This window comes from Bos indicus, chromosome 5 (assembly GCF_029378745.1).
Source record: "Bos indicus isolate NIAB-ARS_2022 breed Sahiwal x Tharparkar chromosome 5, NIAB-ARS_B.indTharparkar_mat_pri_1.0, whole genome shotgun sequence".
Classification (NCBI taxonomy): Eukaryota; Metazoa; Chordata; class Mammalia; order Artiodactyla; family Bovidae; genus Bos; species Bos indicus.
Window position 1 is genome coordinate 68502335 of NC_091764.1, and position 20812 is coordinate 68523146.

Below are 20812 nucleotides of genomic sequence, written 5' to 3' on the forward strand. Positions count from 1 at the left end.
AGGAATCAACAGCAGAATATCTGAAGCAGAAGAACGAATCACTGAGCTGGAAGGTAAAATGGCGGAAGTAACTTCTGAAGAGCAGAATAAAGTAAAAAGAATGAAAAGAACTGCGGATAGTCTCAGAGACCTCTGGGACAATATCAAACACACCAACATTTGAATTATAGGGGTCCCAGAAGAAGAAGAGAAAAAGAAAGGGTATGAGAAAATTTTTGAAGAGATTATAGTTGAAATTTTCCCTAACATGGAAAAGGAAATAGTCAATCAAGTCCAAGAGGCACAGAGTCCCATACAGGATAAACCCAAGGAGAAACATGCCAAGACACATACTAATCAAACTAACAAAGACTAAACACAAAGAAAGAATATTAAAAGCAGCAAAGGAAAAACAACAAGTAACATACAAGGGAAACCCCATATGCTTAACAGCTGATCTTTCAGCACAAACTCTGCAGGCCCGAAGGGAATGGCAGTATATATTTAAAGTACTGAAAGGGAAAAATCTACAACCAAGATTACTGTGCCTGGCAAGAATCTCATTCAAAATTGATGGAGAAATAAAAAGCTTTTCAGATAAGCAAAAGTTAAGAGAATTCAGTACCACCAAACCAGCTTTACAACAAATGTTAAAGGGACTTATACAATCAAGAAATACAAGAAAAGAGAAAGGAACTACAAAATCAACCCCAAACAATTAAGAAAATGACAATAGGAACATATATATCAATAATTACTTAGAATGTAAATGGATTAAATGCTCCAACCAAAAGACACAGACAGGCTGAATGAATACAAAAAAAAGACCCATGTATATGCTGTCTACAAGAAACCCACTTCAGACCTAAAGACACACATAGACTGAAAGTGAGAGGATGGAAAAATATATTCCACACAAAAGGGAAGCAAAAGAAAGCTGGAGTAGCAATCCTCATATTAGACAAAACAGACCTTAAAATAAAGTAGATTATAAGAGATAAGGAAGGACACCACATAATGATCAAGGGATCAATCCAAGAGGAAGACATAGCTGTAAATATCTATGCACCCAACATAGAAGCACCTCAATACATAAGACAAACACTAACAGACATAAAAGGAGAAACTGACAGTAACACAATAATAGTAGGAGACTTTAACACCCCACTCACAACACTGGACAGGTCATCAAAACAGAAAATTAATAAGGAAACACAAGTCTTAAATGATACATTAGATGAGATGATCTCATTGATATCTTCAGGACATTCCATCCAAATACAGAAGAATACACCTTCTTCTCAAGTGCACATGGAACATTCTCCAGGATAGACCACATCTTGGGTCACAAATCAAATCTCAGTAAATTTAATAAAACTGAAATCATATCAAGCATCTTCTCTGGCCACAATGCTATGAGACTAGATATTAATTACAAGGAAAAAACTGTAAGAAACACAAATACATGGAGATTAAACAATATATTTCTAAATAACCAAAAGGTTACTGAAGAAATCAAATCGGAAATAAAAAGATTTCTAGAAACAAATGACAATGAAAACATGACAACTCAAAACCTATGGGATGCAGCAAAAGCAGTTCTAAGCAGGAAGTTTATAGCAATACAATTCTACCTCAAGAAACAAGAAAAACATCGAATAAACAACCTAACTTTATACCCAAAATAACTGGAAAAAGAAGAACAAAAAACCCCAACATTAGTAGAAGGAAAAAAATCATAAAGATCTGAGCAGAAATAAATGAAAAAGAAATAAAAGAAACAATAGTAAAGATTAATAAAACTAAAAGCTGGTTCTTTGAGAAGATAAACAAAATTGACAAACCTTTAGCCAGACTCATCAAGGAAAAGAAGAGAGAAGACTCAAATCATCAAAATCAGAAATGAAAAAGGAGAGGTTACAACAGACAATGCAGAAATACAAAGGATTATAAGAGACTATTATGAACAACTATATGGCAATAAAATGGATAACCTGGAAGAAATGGACAGATTCTTAGAAAAGTTCAATTTTCCAAGATTGGACCAGGAAGAAATAGAAATTATGAACAACCCAATTACAAGCACTGAAATTGAGGCTGTGATCAAACATCTGCCAAAAAACAAAAGCCCAGGACCAGATAGCTTCACAGGAGAATTCTATCAAACATTTAGAGAACAGCTAATGCCTATCCCTTTAAAACTCTTTCAAAAAACTGCAGAGGAAGAACACTCCCAAACTCATTCTACGAGGCCACCATCACCCTGATACCAAAACCAGACAAAGACAACACACAAAAAAAGAAAACTACAGGCCAATATCACTGATGAACATAGATGCAAAAATTCTCAACAAAATTTTAGCAAACAGAATTCAGCAACACATCAAAAAGCTTACACACCATGATCAAGTTGGGCTTATTCCAGGAATGCAAGGATTCTTCAATATACGCAAATCAATCAATGTGATACACCATATTAACAAATTGAAAGATAAAAACCATATGATAATCTCAATAAATGCAGAAAAAGCCTTTGACAAAATTCAGCACCCATTTATGATTAAAACTCTTCAAAAAATGGGCATAGAAGGAACCTATCTCAACACAGTAAAGGCCATATAAAGATAAGCCTACAGCAAACATTATTCTCAATGATGAAAAACTGAAAGCATTCCCCCTAAAATCAGAAACAAGACAAGGGTGTCCACTTTCACCACTATTATTCAACATGGTTCTGGAAGTCCTAGCCACAGCAATAAGAGAAGAAAAAGAAATAAAAGGAATCCAGGCTGGAAAAGAAGAAGTAAAGCTCTCACTGTTTGCAGATGACATGATACTGTACATAGAAAATCCTAAAGATAGTATCAGAAAATTACTAGAGCTAATCAGTGAATTTAGCAGAGTTGCAGGATACAAAATCAATACACAGAAATCACTTGCATTTCTATATACTAACAATGAAAAAACAGAAAGAGAAATTAAGGAATCAATCCCATTCACCATTGCAACAAAAAAAATTAAATATCTAGGAATAAACTTACCTAAGGAAACAAAAGAACTGTACACAGAAAATTATAAGACACTGATGAAAGAAATCAAAGATGACATAAACAGATGGAGAGATATTCCATGTTCCTGGGTAGGAAGAATCAATATTGTGAAAATGACTACACTACCAAATGCAATCTACAGAATGTGATCCCTATCAAATTACCAATGGCATTTTTCACAGAACTAGAACAAAAAATTTCACAATTCATATGAAAACACAAAAGACCCCAAATAGCCAAAGCAGTCTTGAGTAAGAAGAATGAAGCTGGAGGAATCAAGCTTCCTGACTTCAGATTATACTACAAAGCTACAGTCATCAAGACAGAATGGTACTGGCACAAAAACAGAAATATAGACCAATGGAACAAGATAGAAAGCCCAGAAGTAAACCCATGCACCTATGGGTACCTTATTTTTGACAAAGGAGGCAAGAATATACAATGGGGCAAAGACAGCCTCTTCAATAAATGGTGCTTGGAAAACTGGGCAGCTACAAGTAAAAGAATGAAATGAGAACACTTCCTAACACCATACCATACACAAAGATGAACTCAAAATGGACTAAAGACCTAAATGTAAGACCAGAAACTACAACACTCTTAGAGGAAAACATAGGCAGAACACTCGATGACATAAATCAAAGCAAGATCCTCTATGACCCACCTCCTCGAGTAACGCAAATAAAAACAAAAGTAAACAAGTGGGACCTGATTAAACTTAAAAAGCTTTTTCACAGCAAAGGAAACTATAAGCAAGGTGAAAAGACAACTCTTAGAATGGGAGAAAATAATAGCAGATGAAACAACTGATAAAGGATTAATTTCCAAAATACACAAGCAGCTCATACAACTCAATGCCAGAAAAACAAACAATCCAATCAAAAAATTGGAAAAAGACCTAAACAGACATTTCTCCAAAGAAGACATACAGAAGGCTAACAGACGCATGAAAAGATAATCAACATCACTCATTAGAGAAATGCAAATCAAAACCACAATGAGATCACCTCACACGGGTCAGAATGGCCATCATCAAAAAGTCTACAAGCAATAAATGCTGGAGAGGATGTGGAGAAAAGGGAATGCTCTTGCACTGTTGGTGGGAATGTAAATTGATACAGCCACTATGGAAGACGGTATGGAGATTTCTTAAAAAACTAGGAATAAAACCACCATATGACCCAGCAATCCCACTCCTAGGCATATACCCTGAGGAAACCAAACCTGAAAAAGACACATGTATCCTACTGATCACTGCGGCACTATTTACAATAGCCAGAACATGGAAGCAACCTAGATGTCCATCGACAGATGAATGGATAAAGAAGTTGTGGTACATATACACAATGGAATATTATTTGGCCATAAAAAGGAACGCATTTGAGTCAGTTCTGATGAGGTGAATGAACCTAGAACCTATTATACAGAGTGAAGTGAGTCAGAAAAAGAAAGATAAATATTGTATTCTAACGCACATATACAGAATCTAGAAAAATGAAGAATTTATTTACAAGGTGGCAATGGAGAAACCGACATAGAGAAAAGACTTATGGACGTGGGGAGAGAGGAGGAAAGGGTGAGATGTATGGAAAGAGTAATATGGAAACTTACATTACCATATGTAAAATAGATAGCCAATGGGAATTTGCGGTATGGCTCAGGAAACTCAAACAGGGGCTCTGTATCAACCTAGAGGGGTGGGATGGGGAGGGAGATGGGAGGCAGGTTCAAAAGGAAGGGGATATATGTATACCTATGGCTGATTCATGTTGAGGTTTGTCAGAAGACAACAAAACTCTGCAAAACAATTATCCTTCAATAAAATATAAATTAAAAAGAAAAAAAACACCTTAAAAATGGATAAGATACAAAAAAGTAATTCATATAAGCAACATTCACAGAAAAGGTAAGAATGGCCAATAAACATATCAAAAGAGGCTAAAACATTAATAGTAATTAATGTTAATTAAAATAGGGTAACATTTTCCTATCAACTGGCAAAAATGAAAAAGATCAAGAACATCAAATGTTGATAAGGGTATGGAAAAATAAAAGTATTTACATATTTCTAGAAGGACTACAAATTGGTACAATGAAAGGCAATTTGACAATACCTATAAAATTTTAAACACACACACCTGCTCTAATACCCAATAATCCCATTTTTAAAATCTGTCTTATGAAAAAATTAGTATGAGTGTATAAAAATAAATTTGTAAGGATGTTTGTTATAGCACCAGCATAGGAGAATGAATAAGTAAATTTTGGTATATATATACATACAATGAAAATATCAAGCACTCTTTTAAAAATGCTAAATATCCTTTTTACTAATTTAGAAACATGTCCAAGATATATCAATAAGCAGTGACAATAAACTGAGAAAAATACACACAGAATTTAATTTTTATTAAAAAAAAAAAAAACCTCTGCACATATGCTTGTATATAGCACAGAAAAATCACCTGCAAGTATATACAGCAAACTCTTAACAATGGTAACCTCCAGAGGGGAAGAGAGTTTTGATTTGGAGATGAAGAACAGGACTCCTTATCATTAATACTCTGCATTGTTCGAGTTCATTTTAATGGACATATATTATTTTTTATTTTTAAAACAGGGACAGTGTGGGGAGGGAGGAGGGAGGAGGGTTCAGGATGGGGAACACATGTATACCTGTGGTGGATTCATTTTGATATTTGGCAAAACTAATACAATTTTGTAAAGTTTAAAAAAAAAATAACAACAACAAAAAAAAACAGGGACATATTTAAATATATTGAGTTATTCATTTAGCTGATTTACCCTATTTGGGATTACTTTATATTTAATATTTTATGATGAATTATTTTATGGTCAGAATCAGACAATTCTCTTAGAATATCGGAAAACAAACAAAAGATACCTAGAAAGAGCAGATCCTCCACCAGTCTGCATCAGTTCATTTTAACTAAGGGATAAATTTAAACTAAATATAATGTCTGAGATTAGTACCTGACACGAAGCACTTTAAACAACAAAGTCAGTGAAGTTAAACAAAGATGAGAACCTACCTGGACGATATCCAAAACCATGCCAGCTGAGACTGTTCCAAAGCCAGCTAACAAAAACGGCACAAGTATTTGCAGTGCCATGACACCACTGGATTCCTTTGGTAACTTCTGGCCTGTCTCTACAATGACATCTTCATCAGCATCACTAGACGCATCATCATCTTGTAACATGGCTGTAGTTTCTGAAGCCTCCCTTCCATCACAGTAATTGTAGTTGGCATAGTCATCATACTTTTGGCTACAGCTTGATGGCGCGTGCCCACTGTTGCCATGAAAAGACTGCTCCGAGAAATTGTGATATTCCATGTGCTGTTCGGATCTATTACTGAAAGTCTGTGCTGCAGGTGATAACCCATCTTGCCAAATGCTATTTCCTTTTTTGTGCCTGTCTTCCTGGTTTTTCTGGTATATTACTGGAACCATACTCAGCAGTAAGTTTAAAAACTTATCAGACTGAATTGTATTTAAACTTAAAGTCCAGTCCACAAAACCTCCTCCACTGCTTCGACCACCACTTGATTTATTAATAATAGATCTTCCTTTACTATTAGTCATATTGTCATTGCAAAAGACCCTGTTTGCCTTAGATCTCAAGCTTCGTGAACCAGAGCAGATGAATCAGAACCACACAAATGCTGGTGTAAATTAAGATGTTGACTTCATTGTGCAGAAAACAGCACTTCCACTAATAGAAGATGTTTAGAAGCTCCACACAGGGACTGGATCTGGAAAAATAAAATAATTTTTAAAAGTCAGAATAACTCTCTTAATACCTCATAGTTACAGATATAAAAAACACATGTTCTTAAATGAACCCTGAGGTACTGACATTATATTCTGTGGGCTTAACACATAACTGGTTTATGCCATGCAACCGCTTTGGATGCAGAAATGTAGCATACAGCTTTTTTTGGTGGCCTATTTTGGTTAAAAGTATTTATTTTTGCATACTTTATGTAATTAATACCCATATAATGCCTTCAAAGTGAAAGTTGTTCAGTCATGTCTGACTCTTTGTGACTCCATGATTGGAATTCTCCAGGCCAGAATACTGGAGTGAGTACCCTTTTCCATTCTCCAGGAGATGTCCCCAACCCAGGGATCGAACCCAGGTCTCCCACATTGCAGGAGGATTCTTTACCAGCTGAGCCACAAGGGAAGCCCAAGAATAGGAAGGGGTAGCCTATCCCTTCTCCAGTGAAGCTTCCCAACCCAGGAATTGATCTAAGGTCTCCTGCATTGCAGGCAGATTCTTTACCAACTGAACTATCAGGGAAGCCCTTCAAATGTCTTCAATGTCTCTGCAATTCTACAAAAGAAAAATTTATTAAAGTAATGGCTTCCATTACTTATACTGATGTCTCAGAATTAAATTGCTACCACCCTTTACATATATCAGCACAACAAGGTAAAGTTAATGACATTATATTTTAAATATATTAAATAATATCTATTACTTTATCTCCAACTTAATACAGTATACATCTTGCTATTAAAATATGAAGAAACAATGATAATGTTTGCCATGAAATTACTTGATAAATATCCTAAATAGTGTACATGGTATTTATTTCACATGTAAAAGTATGTTGATGTTATATCTGTAGTTCCAACAACAATAAAAAATCATTATAGTTGATTTAGGGATATAATAATGTTACCTAAGAAACAACAAATGAAAAGGGATTACAAAATCACTTAATCCTATTTTGCAAGTCAACCAAAAGAAAGCTTTTAATGCCCTTCTCAAAGTTAGCTCTGACCTTCAACCTCAGAGTAGGCTCCTGATTGGCTAGTCAGTGATGAGATTCTCTCTCTGCAGATGTTAAACTAGAGACACATAATGTAAGCTTTCAATCCTAAAGGAAATCAGTCCTGAATATTCATTGGAAGGACTGATGCTGAAGCTGAAACTTCAATACTTTGGCCACCTGATGCAAAAATCTGACTCATTGGAAAAGACCCTGATGCTGAGAAAGACTGAAGGTGGGAGGAGAAGGGGATTATAGAGGATGAGATGGTTGGATGGCATCAGCGACTTGATGGACATGAGTTTGAGCAAGCTCCGGGAGCTGGTGATGGACAGTGAAGCCTGGCGTGCTGCAGTCCATGGGGTCATGACTCATGGGGTCAAGAGTCGGATGCTGTTGGACAACTGAACTAAAGTATAAGCTAGTTTGAGAGTGACAGACACTGAAGTTGTGAGGTCATATATCACCTGCCCAGGTAGAGAGTCTCTTTGGACAGCTGCCACCAAGGTACAGAGGTTTTCAAAGTTATTAGAGTGGGCCTAAGGCTGCAGGTGTTTCTCAGAACACCCAGCCCTATCTTACACTTCCAAGAGCATTCAAGATCAACTAATTAGCCCTGATTTCATAAGGGACAGATAGCCCCACTGCCTAACTGGAGACTGTTCACCAACCAAACTAGACTAAGAACTGTTGCTGCTATACTGCTGCTTTTAATGAAAACTATTCTATTCTTCAATATTTGTTTTCAACTTCTTAGAATGGCAATCTCCTCTCCTTGGATAGGAAGATCAATGGCAAGAAATGGCAAAGGGAAAAAAGAGAAGGGGCTATGTCAGGGGAAAGTGGATACTAGGGCCTGGGTTCATCTACTTCATCATTCACTCACTTGCTTTCTCTTGTGATTACAGACGGGTCTGGCAATTCCTGCGAGGGAAAAGTCTCAACATGTAGATTCTAGGACTCTAGACCTACTGGCTGAGAATATGTTTGAGGCATAGAAATCTTTTTTTTTTTTTTTTTACACTCCCCAAGTGATTACAGTACAGACATTCTGTGAACTTGCAGAGAACCCAATGAGATGAAGTACTAGTTGCCATTTTTGCCACTGGCAGGTGGATCAGTATACAAACTCAGTGTTTAAAGAAAATCAAATGAACAGAAACAATGTCCAGAATGAAGCAAAGAAGAAAGCAAGCAATCCAGAGAGGAGAACAGAATGGCTCCTTGAGGCCCTTCCATGTAAGAAGAGGCTCAGCTGTATGTCTGAAACTTAGGAGACTGCCAGCAGCCTTACATGAGTCAGACTGAGTGGGTTTCTGTTCCTTAAATCAATTTGCCTCCTTTTAAACAGTGAGCACTTCACTGCCCCAAAGAGATCTCTAATCAAACAAAAAACAGAACAAACTTTTAAGACAGTATATTCCACTAAAGGGCCAGTGATGGACATAGGCAATTTCTTCTTCCTCTTGAAGCAGAATTATAAAGTAATCAAACTAGAAATGCAGAGAAATGTAGATGACAGTATGTATATTACCATTCAGTCAGCATTCACCTCAAAATGCATGGTCAGGAAACTTGACCAACTAACCCTAAATAGAAAAATGGAGGTAAGAAAAAAGGGGGAGGGAGGAATTTTCCAGAAAGTTATCTCTCTTAGAATACCTGCAGGGCATGGCTAAGCATAGAGTCTACACTGAGTTGGCCAGCAGGATCCAGATGCATCCAGCTCACACACTTTTGCCCCTGGTATTCTTTCTCCAGGGAAGCTATGAAGAAAGTGAGATGGCGACACAGATATTCAACCGGGCCCAGTGGGCACAGACCAGGCAGAACTTAGGGGTAAATTTAAAGCAATGCCTCCTGGAAAAAGGAAGCCACAGGTGTGGAGTCTCGTGCTGGATTTCAACCCCTCTCCCTCTCCTCAGCAAGCATCTCATGCACTGCAGAAACTACACAACTTTACACACACACTGGGCAGCTGAGTGAAACAGTAAACCACACTCAAAGGGCACAAAAAACACGTGCTTTTGTTGTTGTTTCCTCAGCATCTTTTCCCAATTTTTCAGCTTATAGTAGCTCCATTTCCCATGTGAAATCACACTTGCCTCGTCTATGAGGCTCCGGTGTGCCCAGTAATCAAACTTCCCTGACCTCCAGACCACATAATGACAACTGCCTGGGGCAGGCCTGAGTCCTACCCTGGAATTTCACATACCTGTTGCCTTACTATTTCCTGAATGGCTGACAGATGCCAACAAAAGAGGCACTACTCCTTCTTCAGTGATTTTACCTTGTGGTGGAGAGGAAAAACAATTAGGTGAGCCAATAAGTAAAGGAGATAATTTGTGATAAAGGTAATGAAGGAAACAGTTGATAGAGCAGAGAGTCAATGACGTACAGGGCCACTTCAGAGGGGGAGGCCTCTGGAAGAGTGTTTTCTCAGGACCTCCCTGGTGGTCCGGTGGCTAAAACTCTGCACTCTCAATGCAGGGGCCTGGGTTCAATCCCTCGTCAGGGAACTAGATCCCACATGCTGCAACCAAAGATCCCGCATGCCGAAACTAAGACCCAGTGCAGCCAAATGAATAAATTAATTCTTTTTAAAAAGAGTGTTTTCTCACTTCCTTTTTGAATGGGAAAATTCTGAGGTTTGTCACTATATTTTTATCCTCCAAAAACTCCCTCCACCACCACCACCACCATTTACACTTGGAGGAAAGCTCATCCATCCACAGAAACAGAGAATCACAGCTAGGAGATGTTGAGAGGGTTCTGATAACACTACATGATTAGGATATCTCATTTATTTAAAGCCCATTCCATCCCGGTTCTCCCCAATTTTATAGGCCACTAAATCTCCATTGCTTAAGCTAGGCTAAGTGGTCCTTGTGTCCTAACATCTGTTTGTAAAACAATGCAATTTGGAAGTACTAAGAATTATCTTGCTACAAGTGTATACCATAGACCACATAGCACAATCTTGCACTGAGGAAAATGTGCTCATTTTTATTTATCCTTCATTTTACCCAGCTAATGAGTGATCAGTTAGTCTAATGCTTGCATACTGACAAGGTCTATAAAGATCTATTATCTCCCTTAAAGATTTCTTGAATTTTCTTCCTTTAAAGAACTCACTTAGAAACTCGTTGAATAATGACTACAATCAAATTACTTTGAAGTTGATTTTAAATGGGTAATGTACACATATGGCACTAAATAAAAATCAGTTGGGTTGCTCTATATTGCTCTTCATCCATAAATGAGTAAAAATTACTAAAAAGTTTAAAAATAAGTAAATAGGATTGGGCAAAATTTCTCTAGTTTTACGTGCTATAAGTGAAAGAATATCAGTGGAGATACTTATGGGTCACAGGTTCAATCACTGGGTTGGAAAGATCCCCTGGAGTAGGAAATGGCAAACCACTCCAGGATTCTTGCCCAAAAAACCCTATGAACAAAGGAGCCTATGGGACTGTAGCCCCCCAGTCCCCCATCACTCTTTGTGATGGAATCTCAAAGAGTCGGACACGACTGAGCAACTGAGCACAGGACACAGCAGCAGCAGCATCACCTGGATGGTTACGAGAAACGCAGGATCTCAGTTCCCAAGCATAACCCAACCTACTGAATCACAACCTTGCTTATAGTATTAATACCATCTCCATGTGCTTTGCTTCCCTGGTAGTTCAGTCGGTAAAGAATCTGACAACAATTTGGAAGACCTGGGTTCAATTCCTGGGTTGGGAAGACCCCTTGGAGAAGGGCATGGCAGCCCACTCACTCCAGTATTCTTGCCTGGAGAATGCCGTGGACAGAGGAGCCTGGCAGGCTACAGTCCATGGGTTCTCAAACAGCAGGACACGACTGAACGACTAAAATACAAACCATGTGCTGTATGTAAACATGGAAGTTTAAGAAGCACCTCCCTGAACATCCAAGAGAATTTGATTTATACACATTAGACTAAAAATTAGATGTTGTCACACTTTCAGATGTGACCAAAGACCTAAGTACTGGTAACACATACACCACCACTAGTGGGAGTGGAAACTGCACAACCACTTTGGAAAACAACGTGGTCTGATCTACTAAAACTGAAGACATGTACGTGCCACATACCAACAATTCCACACCTAAGTCCATACCCTGAAGCAACTCTTGCTTTGTACACAGAAGACACATAAAAAAATATCCTTAGCAACATTTTCACATTAGCAAAAAAAAGAAAAGAAAAAACTAGAATTAACACAGTAAAAGATAAATCGTGGGATATTCACACAATGGAATCTATGAAGGAGGGGATTATAAGCAAGCACAAATTTCAAGAGAATGCTTACATTTGTGAAAGTAGTACAAAAACCACCCAGGGAGCTCCAAAGGTAGTGGTTATATTTTTAAGGCTGGGTAGTAGATACCTAAATGTTTATTATTGTTCTTTAGTTCAGTTCAGTCACTCAGTTGTATCTGAATCTTTGTGACCCCATGGACTGCAGCACGCCAGGCTTCCCTGTTCATTACCAACTCCCGGAGCTTGCTCAAACTCATGTCCATTGAGTCGCTGATGCTATCCAACCATCTCATCCTCTATCGATCCCTTCTCCTGCCTTCAATCTTTCCCAGCATCAGGGTCTTTTCCAATAAGGCAGTTTTTCGCATCAGGTAGCCAAAGTACTGGAGTTTCAGCTTCAGCATCAGTCCTTCCAATGAATATTCAGGACTGATTTCCGTTAGGATTGACTGGTTTGATCTCCCTGCCGTCCAAGGGACTCTTAAGAGTCTTCTCCAACACCACAGTTCAAAAGCATCAATTCTTCAGCGCTCAGCTTTCTTTATAGTCCAACTCTCACATCCATACCTGACTACTATATGGATGTAGTACATAGCTACATGCAAAAAACCATAGCTTTGATGAGACAGATCTTTGTTGGCAAGTAATATCTCTACTTTTTAATATGCTGTCTAGGTTGGTCATAGCTTTTCTTCCAAGAAGCAAGCGTTTAATTTCATGGCTACAGTCACCATCTGCAGTGATTTTGAAGCCACATAAAATAAAGTCTCTCACTGTTTCCACTGTTCCCCCATCTATTTGCCATGAAGTGATGGGACTGGATGCCATGATCTTAGTTTTCTGAATGTTGAGTTTTAAGCCAACTTTTTCACTCTCCTCTTTCACTTTCATCAAGAGGTTCTTTAGTTCATCTTCGCTTTCTGCCATAAGGGTAATGTCATCTGCATATCTGAGGTTATTGATATTTCTCCCAGCAATCTTGATTCCAGCTTGTGCTTCACCCAGCCTGGCACTTCTCATGATGTACTCTGCATATAAGTTAAATAAGCAGGGTGACAATATACAGCCTTGAATCCTCCTTTCCCGATTTGGAACCAGTCTGTTGTTCCATGTCCAGTTCTAACTGTTGCTTCTTGACCTGCATAAAGGTTTCTTATCTCTTTAAGAATTTTCCACAGTTTGTTGTGATCCACACAGTCAAAGGCTTTGGCATAGTCAGTAAAGCAGATGTTTTTCTGGAACTCTCTTGCTTTTTCGATGATCCAATAGATGTTGGCAATTTGATCTCTGGTTCCTCTGACTTTTCTAAAACCAGCTTGAACATCAGGAAGTTCACAGTTCACGTACTGTTGAAGCCTGGCTTGGAGAATTTTGACGATTACTTTGCTAATGTGTGAGATGGGTGCAATAGTGCAGTAGTTTGAACATTCTTTGGCATTGCCCTTCTTGGGATTGGAATGAAAACTGATCTTTTCCAGTACTGTGGCCTCTGGTGAGTTTTCCAAATTTGCTGGCATATTGAGTGCAGCACTTTCACAGCATCATCTTTTAGGATTTGAAATAGCTCCACTGGAATTCCATCACCTGCACTAGCTTTGTTCGTAGTGTTGCTTCCTAAGGCCCACTTGACTTCACATTCCAGGATGTCTGGCTCTAGGTGGGTGATCACACCATCGTGATTATCTGGATTGTGAAGATCTTTTTTGTATAGTTCTTCTGTGTATTCTTGCCACCTCTTCTTAATATCTTCTGTTTCTGTTAGGTCCACACCATTTCTGTCCTTTACTGTGCCCATCTTTGCATGAAATGTTCCCTTGGTATCTCTAATTTTCTTGAAGCGGTCTCTAGTCTTTCCCATTCTATTGTTTTCCTCTATTTCTTTGCATTGATCACCGAGGAAGGCTTTCTTATCTCTCCTTGCTATTCTTTGGAACTCTGCATTCAAATTTAACATTTTGATTATTTGGCATGTGTGCTTCGGTCTGAATGATTCTGTGACAGGTTTTATTACTCCCCATTATTGCTTCAGTCCTGTAAGAGGACTGTCATCTCTGCCTGTTGCCAAATTACCTGCAGGGAGTATGTGAAGATTACACTGCCTCATCTCTACTGACATCAAGTCTGGGCAGACGATTCAGGAAGCAACAACATCTACAAACAGAAGCAGTTCAACTCTGCCATCTTTTCCCTCCGTCATGGGAACGACATGTCCAAGGTTCAGACTGGGTCCTGGGACAAAGATAACACCCAGAGCTGCAGGTACTGAAGCTCATCTGCAGCAACCTATGGGCAACATGTAGGAGGAGAGAAAGAAAGCTTTGCTGCTGAAAGCCACCGAGGGTTCAGGATTGTTTACTACCACAGCAAGATTTAATGAAAACTAAACTCAAAAGCAGGCATCTTAAAAAAGAATCTGACCCAAATATTCCCATCTATTTTAGTTTAATAGAGTCTCTCTGATATACTGAGCATGTAAGGATTCCATCTATGGTTAAAGAGCTTTAAAAGAGTGTTTTCCAAATATTTAGATCTCGTTAACCACATTTCCCCTCAAATTTTATCAAGTTAACAATGATTTTTCCTTTAAAATATAAGTGCACATTTTAACACCAAACAAGTAGAAAGGACAGACTCTTAGACTAAAAGCCTTTCCATCGAATACATTTAGATTTATTAAGAACTCACTCCTTGCTTTCTGTGGAAGCTCTGTCATGGGCCAACATTAATCAGAGAGTTGTGTTAGGGAACCACTGACTTAAAGGAAAACAAACTAATATCAGACAGTCCTGACTAATTCAACTGCAGTTACAAAAATAATAATAATGTTAAAATCGCTTGTTTTTAAAAGTTAAGAAAAAGAATTGTATGTGTGCTGATTTACTAAATCAGTATCTTGGAGAAAATCTGCCCATTGTGCTGGAGGAGGCAATCTGTTCCTTTGTAAAGGTTAAATAATACACTTGAAAAATTCATCAGAGCAGCTGAGTTAGCAGACTTATGTCACGCCTCATTACTAAGAAAGGCAATAAATGTAAGTTTAATACTTTATCTTCCCATTAGAACAAAAAGATGAAAGGAGACAAAAATCTCAAAACTTGTCACAGCACTGTCACACACATATACTCACACCAAATGACCTAGAAGTCAAGGCAGATTATGGTTATTATGTATTCTTAGTTTTGCCACTCTCCAAGTGTGCATTCTGCTTTTCACTTCCTCTGAATATATGTATTCTGCATCTCTGTTTGTTAGAAGATGCAGATAGTCACCAAACAGGATGTATTATGTGGTCAGTTAAGTTAGATTTCAGAGACGTCATGCCAGACAAAATGAGACCTTAGCTGATGTTGTACAACTTATTTTCTTATTTAAAAAAAATTTTTGGCACACTTTTTTCAACGATACCCAGTAAGTACTGACTTGTTTCACTGGATAGCAGGTTCACAAAGAAGGATTATATCTATTTATAATAATTTGCTTTTTTGTAGCACCCAAACAGCAGGCTGCCTTCATGGCTGATCTGTTTTCTTTCACTATTTCCATTTAAAGAATAAAACCTATGTAAACATAAATCCTCATTGATTTCAATGATTACTATTTCCATTTAAGCAAAAACTATTTTTAAAACTCTCAATAGTCTTTTTGATACCCAGTTTGGTCACCTGAATTCCTTAGCTTCTCCATTTCTTATCCCCAAACTCCATTTTCCTGAAGAATTGACCATCAAATCACTTTTCTCAACACGTATCCCAGACAGCTCTTAAACAATCCCCTCTTTGGTTTTCTCATGTTCACTCTGATGCCAGCTTTCTGCTGTCCTACCATAAGCTCACTGTCAAACCCTTCTTCCTGGAGAACACATCAGAACCCACAAGGTCACCCTAGTCCCAAGCATGGCTATCACAGCCTTGACTACTAAATCATACTGAAGAGCTCTATTCCTCATTTGAGCTAGTCCAACAGCTACTACTAAAATCAAATCTCATTAAAAAAAAATTTTTTTTTTTTTTTGGCAGTGCTATCAGCATGCAGGATCTTGTTTCTGTACTAGGGATCGAATCCAGGCCCCCTGCATTAGGGGTGTGGAGTTTTAACCACTGGACTGCCAGGAAAGGCCCATCATTTCTCATTTTAAACCCTTTGATTTCACTATTCTCATCCACAGGGGTCCTAATTGTTTCAAACTAATTTTTTCTACTCAATTTCCTAAGTCAGCTAAATTATTATCTCTTATTCTTCTTTAAGCTTTCTCTATTCAACCAAATTTCTTTTATTCAGTTGTCCCTATACTTTCTACTAACTGTTTCTAATGTTCTGGAACTTTGGCCTCATTCAAAAGGTCACCATAAAAATTGACCACCTCAGAGAAATCTACCTAAATTAATGTAGAGTTCAGGGTACAGACAGAAAAAAAAAAAAAAAAAAAACACAGTCAAAATTAAATGTCCAAAACAGTGAGCAATCTTCCTATCATGTACAGTTTTAAAAGAATTTTTTAAAAATAAAAGGTATCCGTTTGGTTTCCCATTGCCAATTCCTACAGGGCAAAGAGAACATCTTCTTTTTCTGATGATACTTGCTATATCACTTGACCCTCAAAAGTTAAAAATAAATATGGCAATGAAAAAGAAATCTCCAGAACTCCAAATGTACCAATATTACTGCTGCTTGGCAGAGGTATATATAATTCATAGTATCCAGTTGGTTTTTCCAGTAGTCACGTATGGATGTGAGAGTTGGATAATAAAAGAAGGCTGAGCACCAAAGAATCAATGCTTTCAAATTGTGGTGTTGGAGAAAATTACTGAGATTCCCTTAGACAGCAAGGAGATCAAACCAGTCAGTCCTAAAGGAAATCAACCCTGAATATTCACTGGAAGGACTGATGCTGAAGCTGAAGCTTCAATACTTTGTCCACCTGATACAAAGAACTGACTCACTGGAAAAGACCCAGATGCTGGGAAAGACTGAAGGCAAGAGGAGAAGGGGATGACAGAGGATGAAATGTTTAGATGGCATCACTGACTCAGTGGACCGAGTTTGAGCAAACTCTGGGAGACAGTGAAGGACACTGAAGCCTGGCATGCTCCAGTCTATGGGGCTGCAAAATGTCAGGCACAACCTATGGAGGGAACCACACGACTAGGAAAAAAACAAATGTACGGATCTGTATTTTGCCCATTTTCTGCAGTTTACCAAGGAAAAGGAACAACCCCAAGGCAACGATTCTAAACAACAAAGGTGCATCTAGTCAGTAACTATCCCATAAACTCCATGTGGTGTAAGTCTCGAACTGGTCCAAACAATAGCAATCCACACTATACTATCTTATCTCACGATTTCTATCAATGTTCAGGGCATTTAAAGTACTTGGAAATTGAAATATAAAGCACGCTACCTCACAAATACTGTCCTCCCTGATGAAAAGGCTCACCTCTAAAGTAGGATGAAGTATCTCTCCCCAACTCCTTTTTTGTTTTGGCTCAAATGCACAGAGTTAGCTCCTGAAAAAAAAAAAAAAAAGAGTTTTTTAATTTAAACTGGAAACTGTCTACTAAAAGTGAATTCAAGCATTCACACAGGTTTCATTTATGTAATAGGTAGTGATGTCAAACTTTATTGATCTGGCGGTCCTGAGAGTCTCTAACAAACACAAAAGCTTGAGAAATCATGGGAATGATTCAGCTCCTGCTATCCAAAAGCTAGCCGATTCCATAAAACAATCAGTCATTCTAAGGCTAGCCACAGATAGAAAAAAGTAACAAAGTTTCTACAGGCCTAAAAGACAGCTAACCATTTGTAAAGAATTTGAGTCCAGAGAAACAACCAGTGGGTATAATAAATCCTCTGTATAATAAATGCTCAATACACTTCAAATAATTTTTCAAAGAAAACCAGACCCAGACAAGTGATTTTGTTTTCAGAATCACAACCCTCAATCCCACTTTAAAAAAAAAAAAAAGTCACTTTTAAAAGAATGCTTTATTTGGAAGAAGGATACATCAAAGACAAGCCAATGAATCAACTAAAACAAAATCCACAGTGGAACCATTTCTGCTTATTGAGAAAATGTTGACAGAATAAATAGAGTGTGCATCCAAAGAACAAAGTGTATTGCATAAACAAAACAGTCTATTCAATCAACTGCCAACAGTTAGATTATATTTAGCCCTACCAAACCAACTGAAAAGTGAAAAACAAATCATTTTACTAGATATTTTGGTTAGATTAATAACAATACATAAATATTTTTATAATATGGTAACTGCAGCCATGAAATTAAAAGACACTTGCTCTTTGGAAGAAAAGCTATGACAAACCTAGACAGTGTTTTAAAAAGCAGAAACATCACTTTACCAACAAATATCCATATAGTCAAAGCTATGGTTTTTCCATTAGTCATGTATCAACTTGAGAGCTGGACCATAAACAAGGCTGAGCGCCAAAGAATTGATGCTTCCAAACTGTGGTGCTGGAAAAGACTCTTGAGAGTCCCTTGGACAGCAAGGAGATCAAACCAGTCAATCCTAAAGGAAATCAATCCTGAATATTCATTGGAAGAACTGATGCTGAAGCTGAAGCTCTAATTTGAAGCCAACTCAATGGAAAAGACCCTGATCCTGGGAAAGATTGAGGGGAGGACAAGAAGGGGGCAGCAGAGGATGAGATGGTTGGATGGCATCACTGACTCAATGGACAAGAGTTTGAGCAAACTCTGAGAGTTAGTGAAGGACAGGGAAGCCTGGCATGCTGTAGTCCAGGGGGGGTCTCAAGAGTCAGACTTAACAACAATACAGGTAGTAGGCAATAATCAGAAATATCAGTACTACTGTTTGAAATAATTCAGTTAATGGTCAAATAACAAAGAAGTTAAAGCACAGAAATCTGTTTTGAAGTACAGAAACTGCTTTTAAGCAACAAAAAAAGTATATTTCTCCCACTTTAAAACATTTCTTACATGTATCTTATTTTTAAAAAAACTACCAATTAATGATGCTCTTGCAATTAACTTGCAATTGACATTCATTAATTTCCTGCACACTATTGCTAAGAACAGGCTTCCAAGGTAGCTCAGTGGTAAAGAATCCACCTGCCAAAGCAGGCAATGCAGGTTCAGTCCCTGGGTAGGAAGATCAACTACAGTAAGAAATGACAACTCGCTCCAGTATTCTTGCTTGGAATATTCCATGGACAGAGGAGCATGGTAGGCTACAGTTCATGGGGTCGCAGAGTTGGACATGACTGAGTAACTGAGCACACATTGCTAAGAGCGTCACCTTATCAATCATCCCTAGAGAAAATCATATAAAACTTTACTTAAAAATTATACTACAGAAAGCCTTGCTACTGAAAACTGGAATTTTTCTTTTTCTTTAATAAAGATTGAGCCACCCTTTAGACTTCGCTGGTGGTCCAGTGGTTAGGACTCCCAGCTCCCACTCCAGGGCACCCAGGTTCAATCCTTGGTCTCCTGGTTGAAGAACTGGGATCCCACAAGCCACATGGCCAAAAAACAAAACAAAACAAAGACTGAGCCACCCTTTTACTTTACTTCAGCAACAGGAAACTTAATAGCCACATCTGAAACTCGAATTTATGATCAATTTATTCACCTTAATACTTTGGCCACCTCATGAGAAGAGTCGACTCACTGGAAAAGACCCTGATGCTGGGAGGGACTGGGGGCAGGGGGAGAAGGGGACGACAGAGGATGAGATGGCTGGATGGCATCACCGACTCAATGGACATGAGTTTGAGTGAACTCCGGGAGTTGGTGATGGACAGGGAGGCCTGGTGTGCTGCGATTCATGGGGTCGCAAAGAGTTGGACACGACTGAGCGACTGAACTGAACTGAACTGAATGTTACATTCTTAGTTTTATTTTCTCTTGTACTGGCTTCATCACTTTTTTTAAAAAACAGTACTTCTTGTAGCTGTTTTTATAAAGTGACTCAACACCTTTGTGTAAAAGGTAGTGTACATGAGAATAAAACATAAATAACACATTTCCTTACTGGTTTTCTCTGGCATTTATAAATCTGAAATACTTCAATATAGATACTAGGTAACATAATAGGATAAGATGAACTCCAGCATTTCAAATGAGGAGAAATTATTATTCAGAACTCTCTAGAGTATACTTCCATATTTTAGTCTTAATACATCCTTATACTCTTAAAAGAATTCAGTTTGAAAAATCTGAACACACTTCTTCAGACAACTTAAAAGATATACTTTATTCTTTTGCATAATTAAACTGAAAGCTGAATATAAAATCTTCCAGAATTGTAAAGTACAGAAAAGATAATCATGTGTCAAAGCAAAAATCTTCTAAGAAAAGGCAAAGGGAAACATGATATGCCATGGGTAAGGTTAACATTTTTCTTTCTTTGAAGACCAAGAGTGCCCCATCATTTTCACGGTGATTCCATTCCCAGTATTTACTCAGAGCACTTCTGGTCCTCCAGGGACCCTGGTTCCTCCCCCCGTCACAGAGGTGAAGTGGCACACTACATCCAGATGAGCAGGCCACAGTACATTACTCTACCTTCCACTAGGTGATGGAACAGGACAGCCCCCACATCGAGCCGGGTCCTCCTCAGGTGGGGTCTAGCATCACCTTCCCTCCCTGGGACACCTTCAAAATGGCATCATCCAGGGAGATGAGCCAATCTTCCATGTTCCCAAACC

At 38.2% G+C, this 20812-nt stretch overlaps 1 protein-coding gene across 6 annotated transcripts in view; it reads right to left on the bottom strand.

Annotated features, from left to right (window-relative positions):
- The window catches only part of SLC41A2 (solute carrier family 41 member 2), a 145200-nt gene that overhangs the window by 109164 nt on the left and 15224 nt on the right, over window positions 1-20812 (bottom strand). For 2 of the 6 annotated variants that reach the window (XM_019961222.2, XM_019961220.2), the window contains exons 2-3: window positions 17556-17625; window positions 6083-6807 (exon numbers count right to left, since the gene is read on the bottom strand). In XM_019961222.2, coding sequence (XP_019816781.1) covers window positions 6083-6637 — 555 coding nt within the window. In that variant the 5' untranslated portion in view covers window positions 6638-6807; window positions 17556-17625. Of the gene's footprint in view, window positions 1-6082; window positions 6808-10048; window positions 10124-14191; window positions 14405-17555; window positions 17626-20812 lie in introns of all 6 variants that reach the window. The other 4 variants (XM_019961228.2, XM_019961227.2, XM_019961224.2 and 1 more) reach the window with 3 other exon arrangements.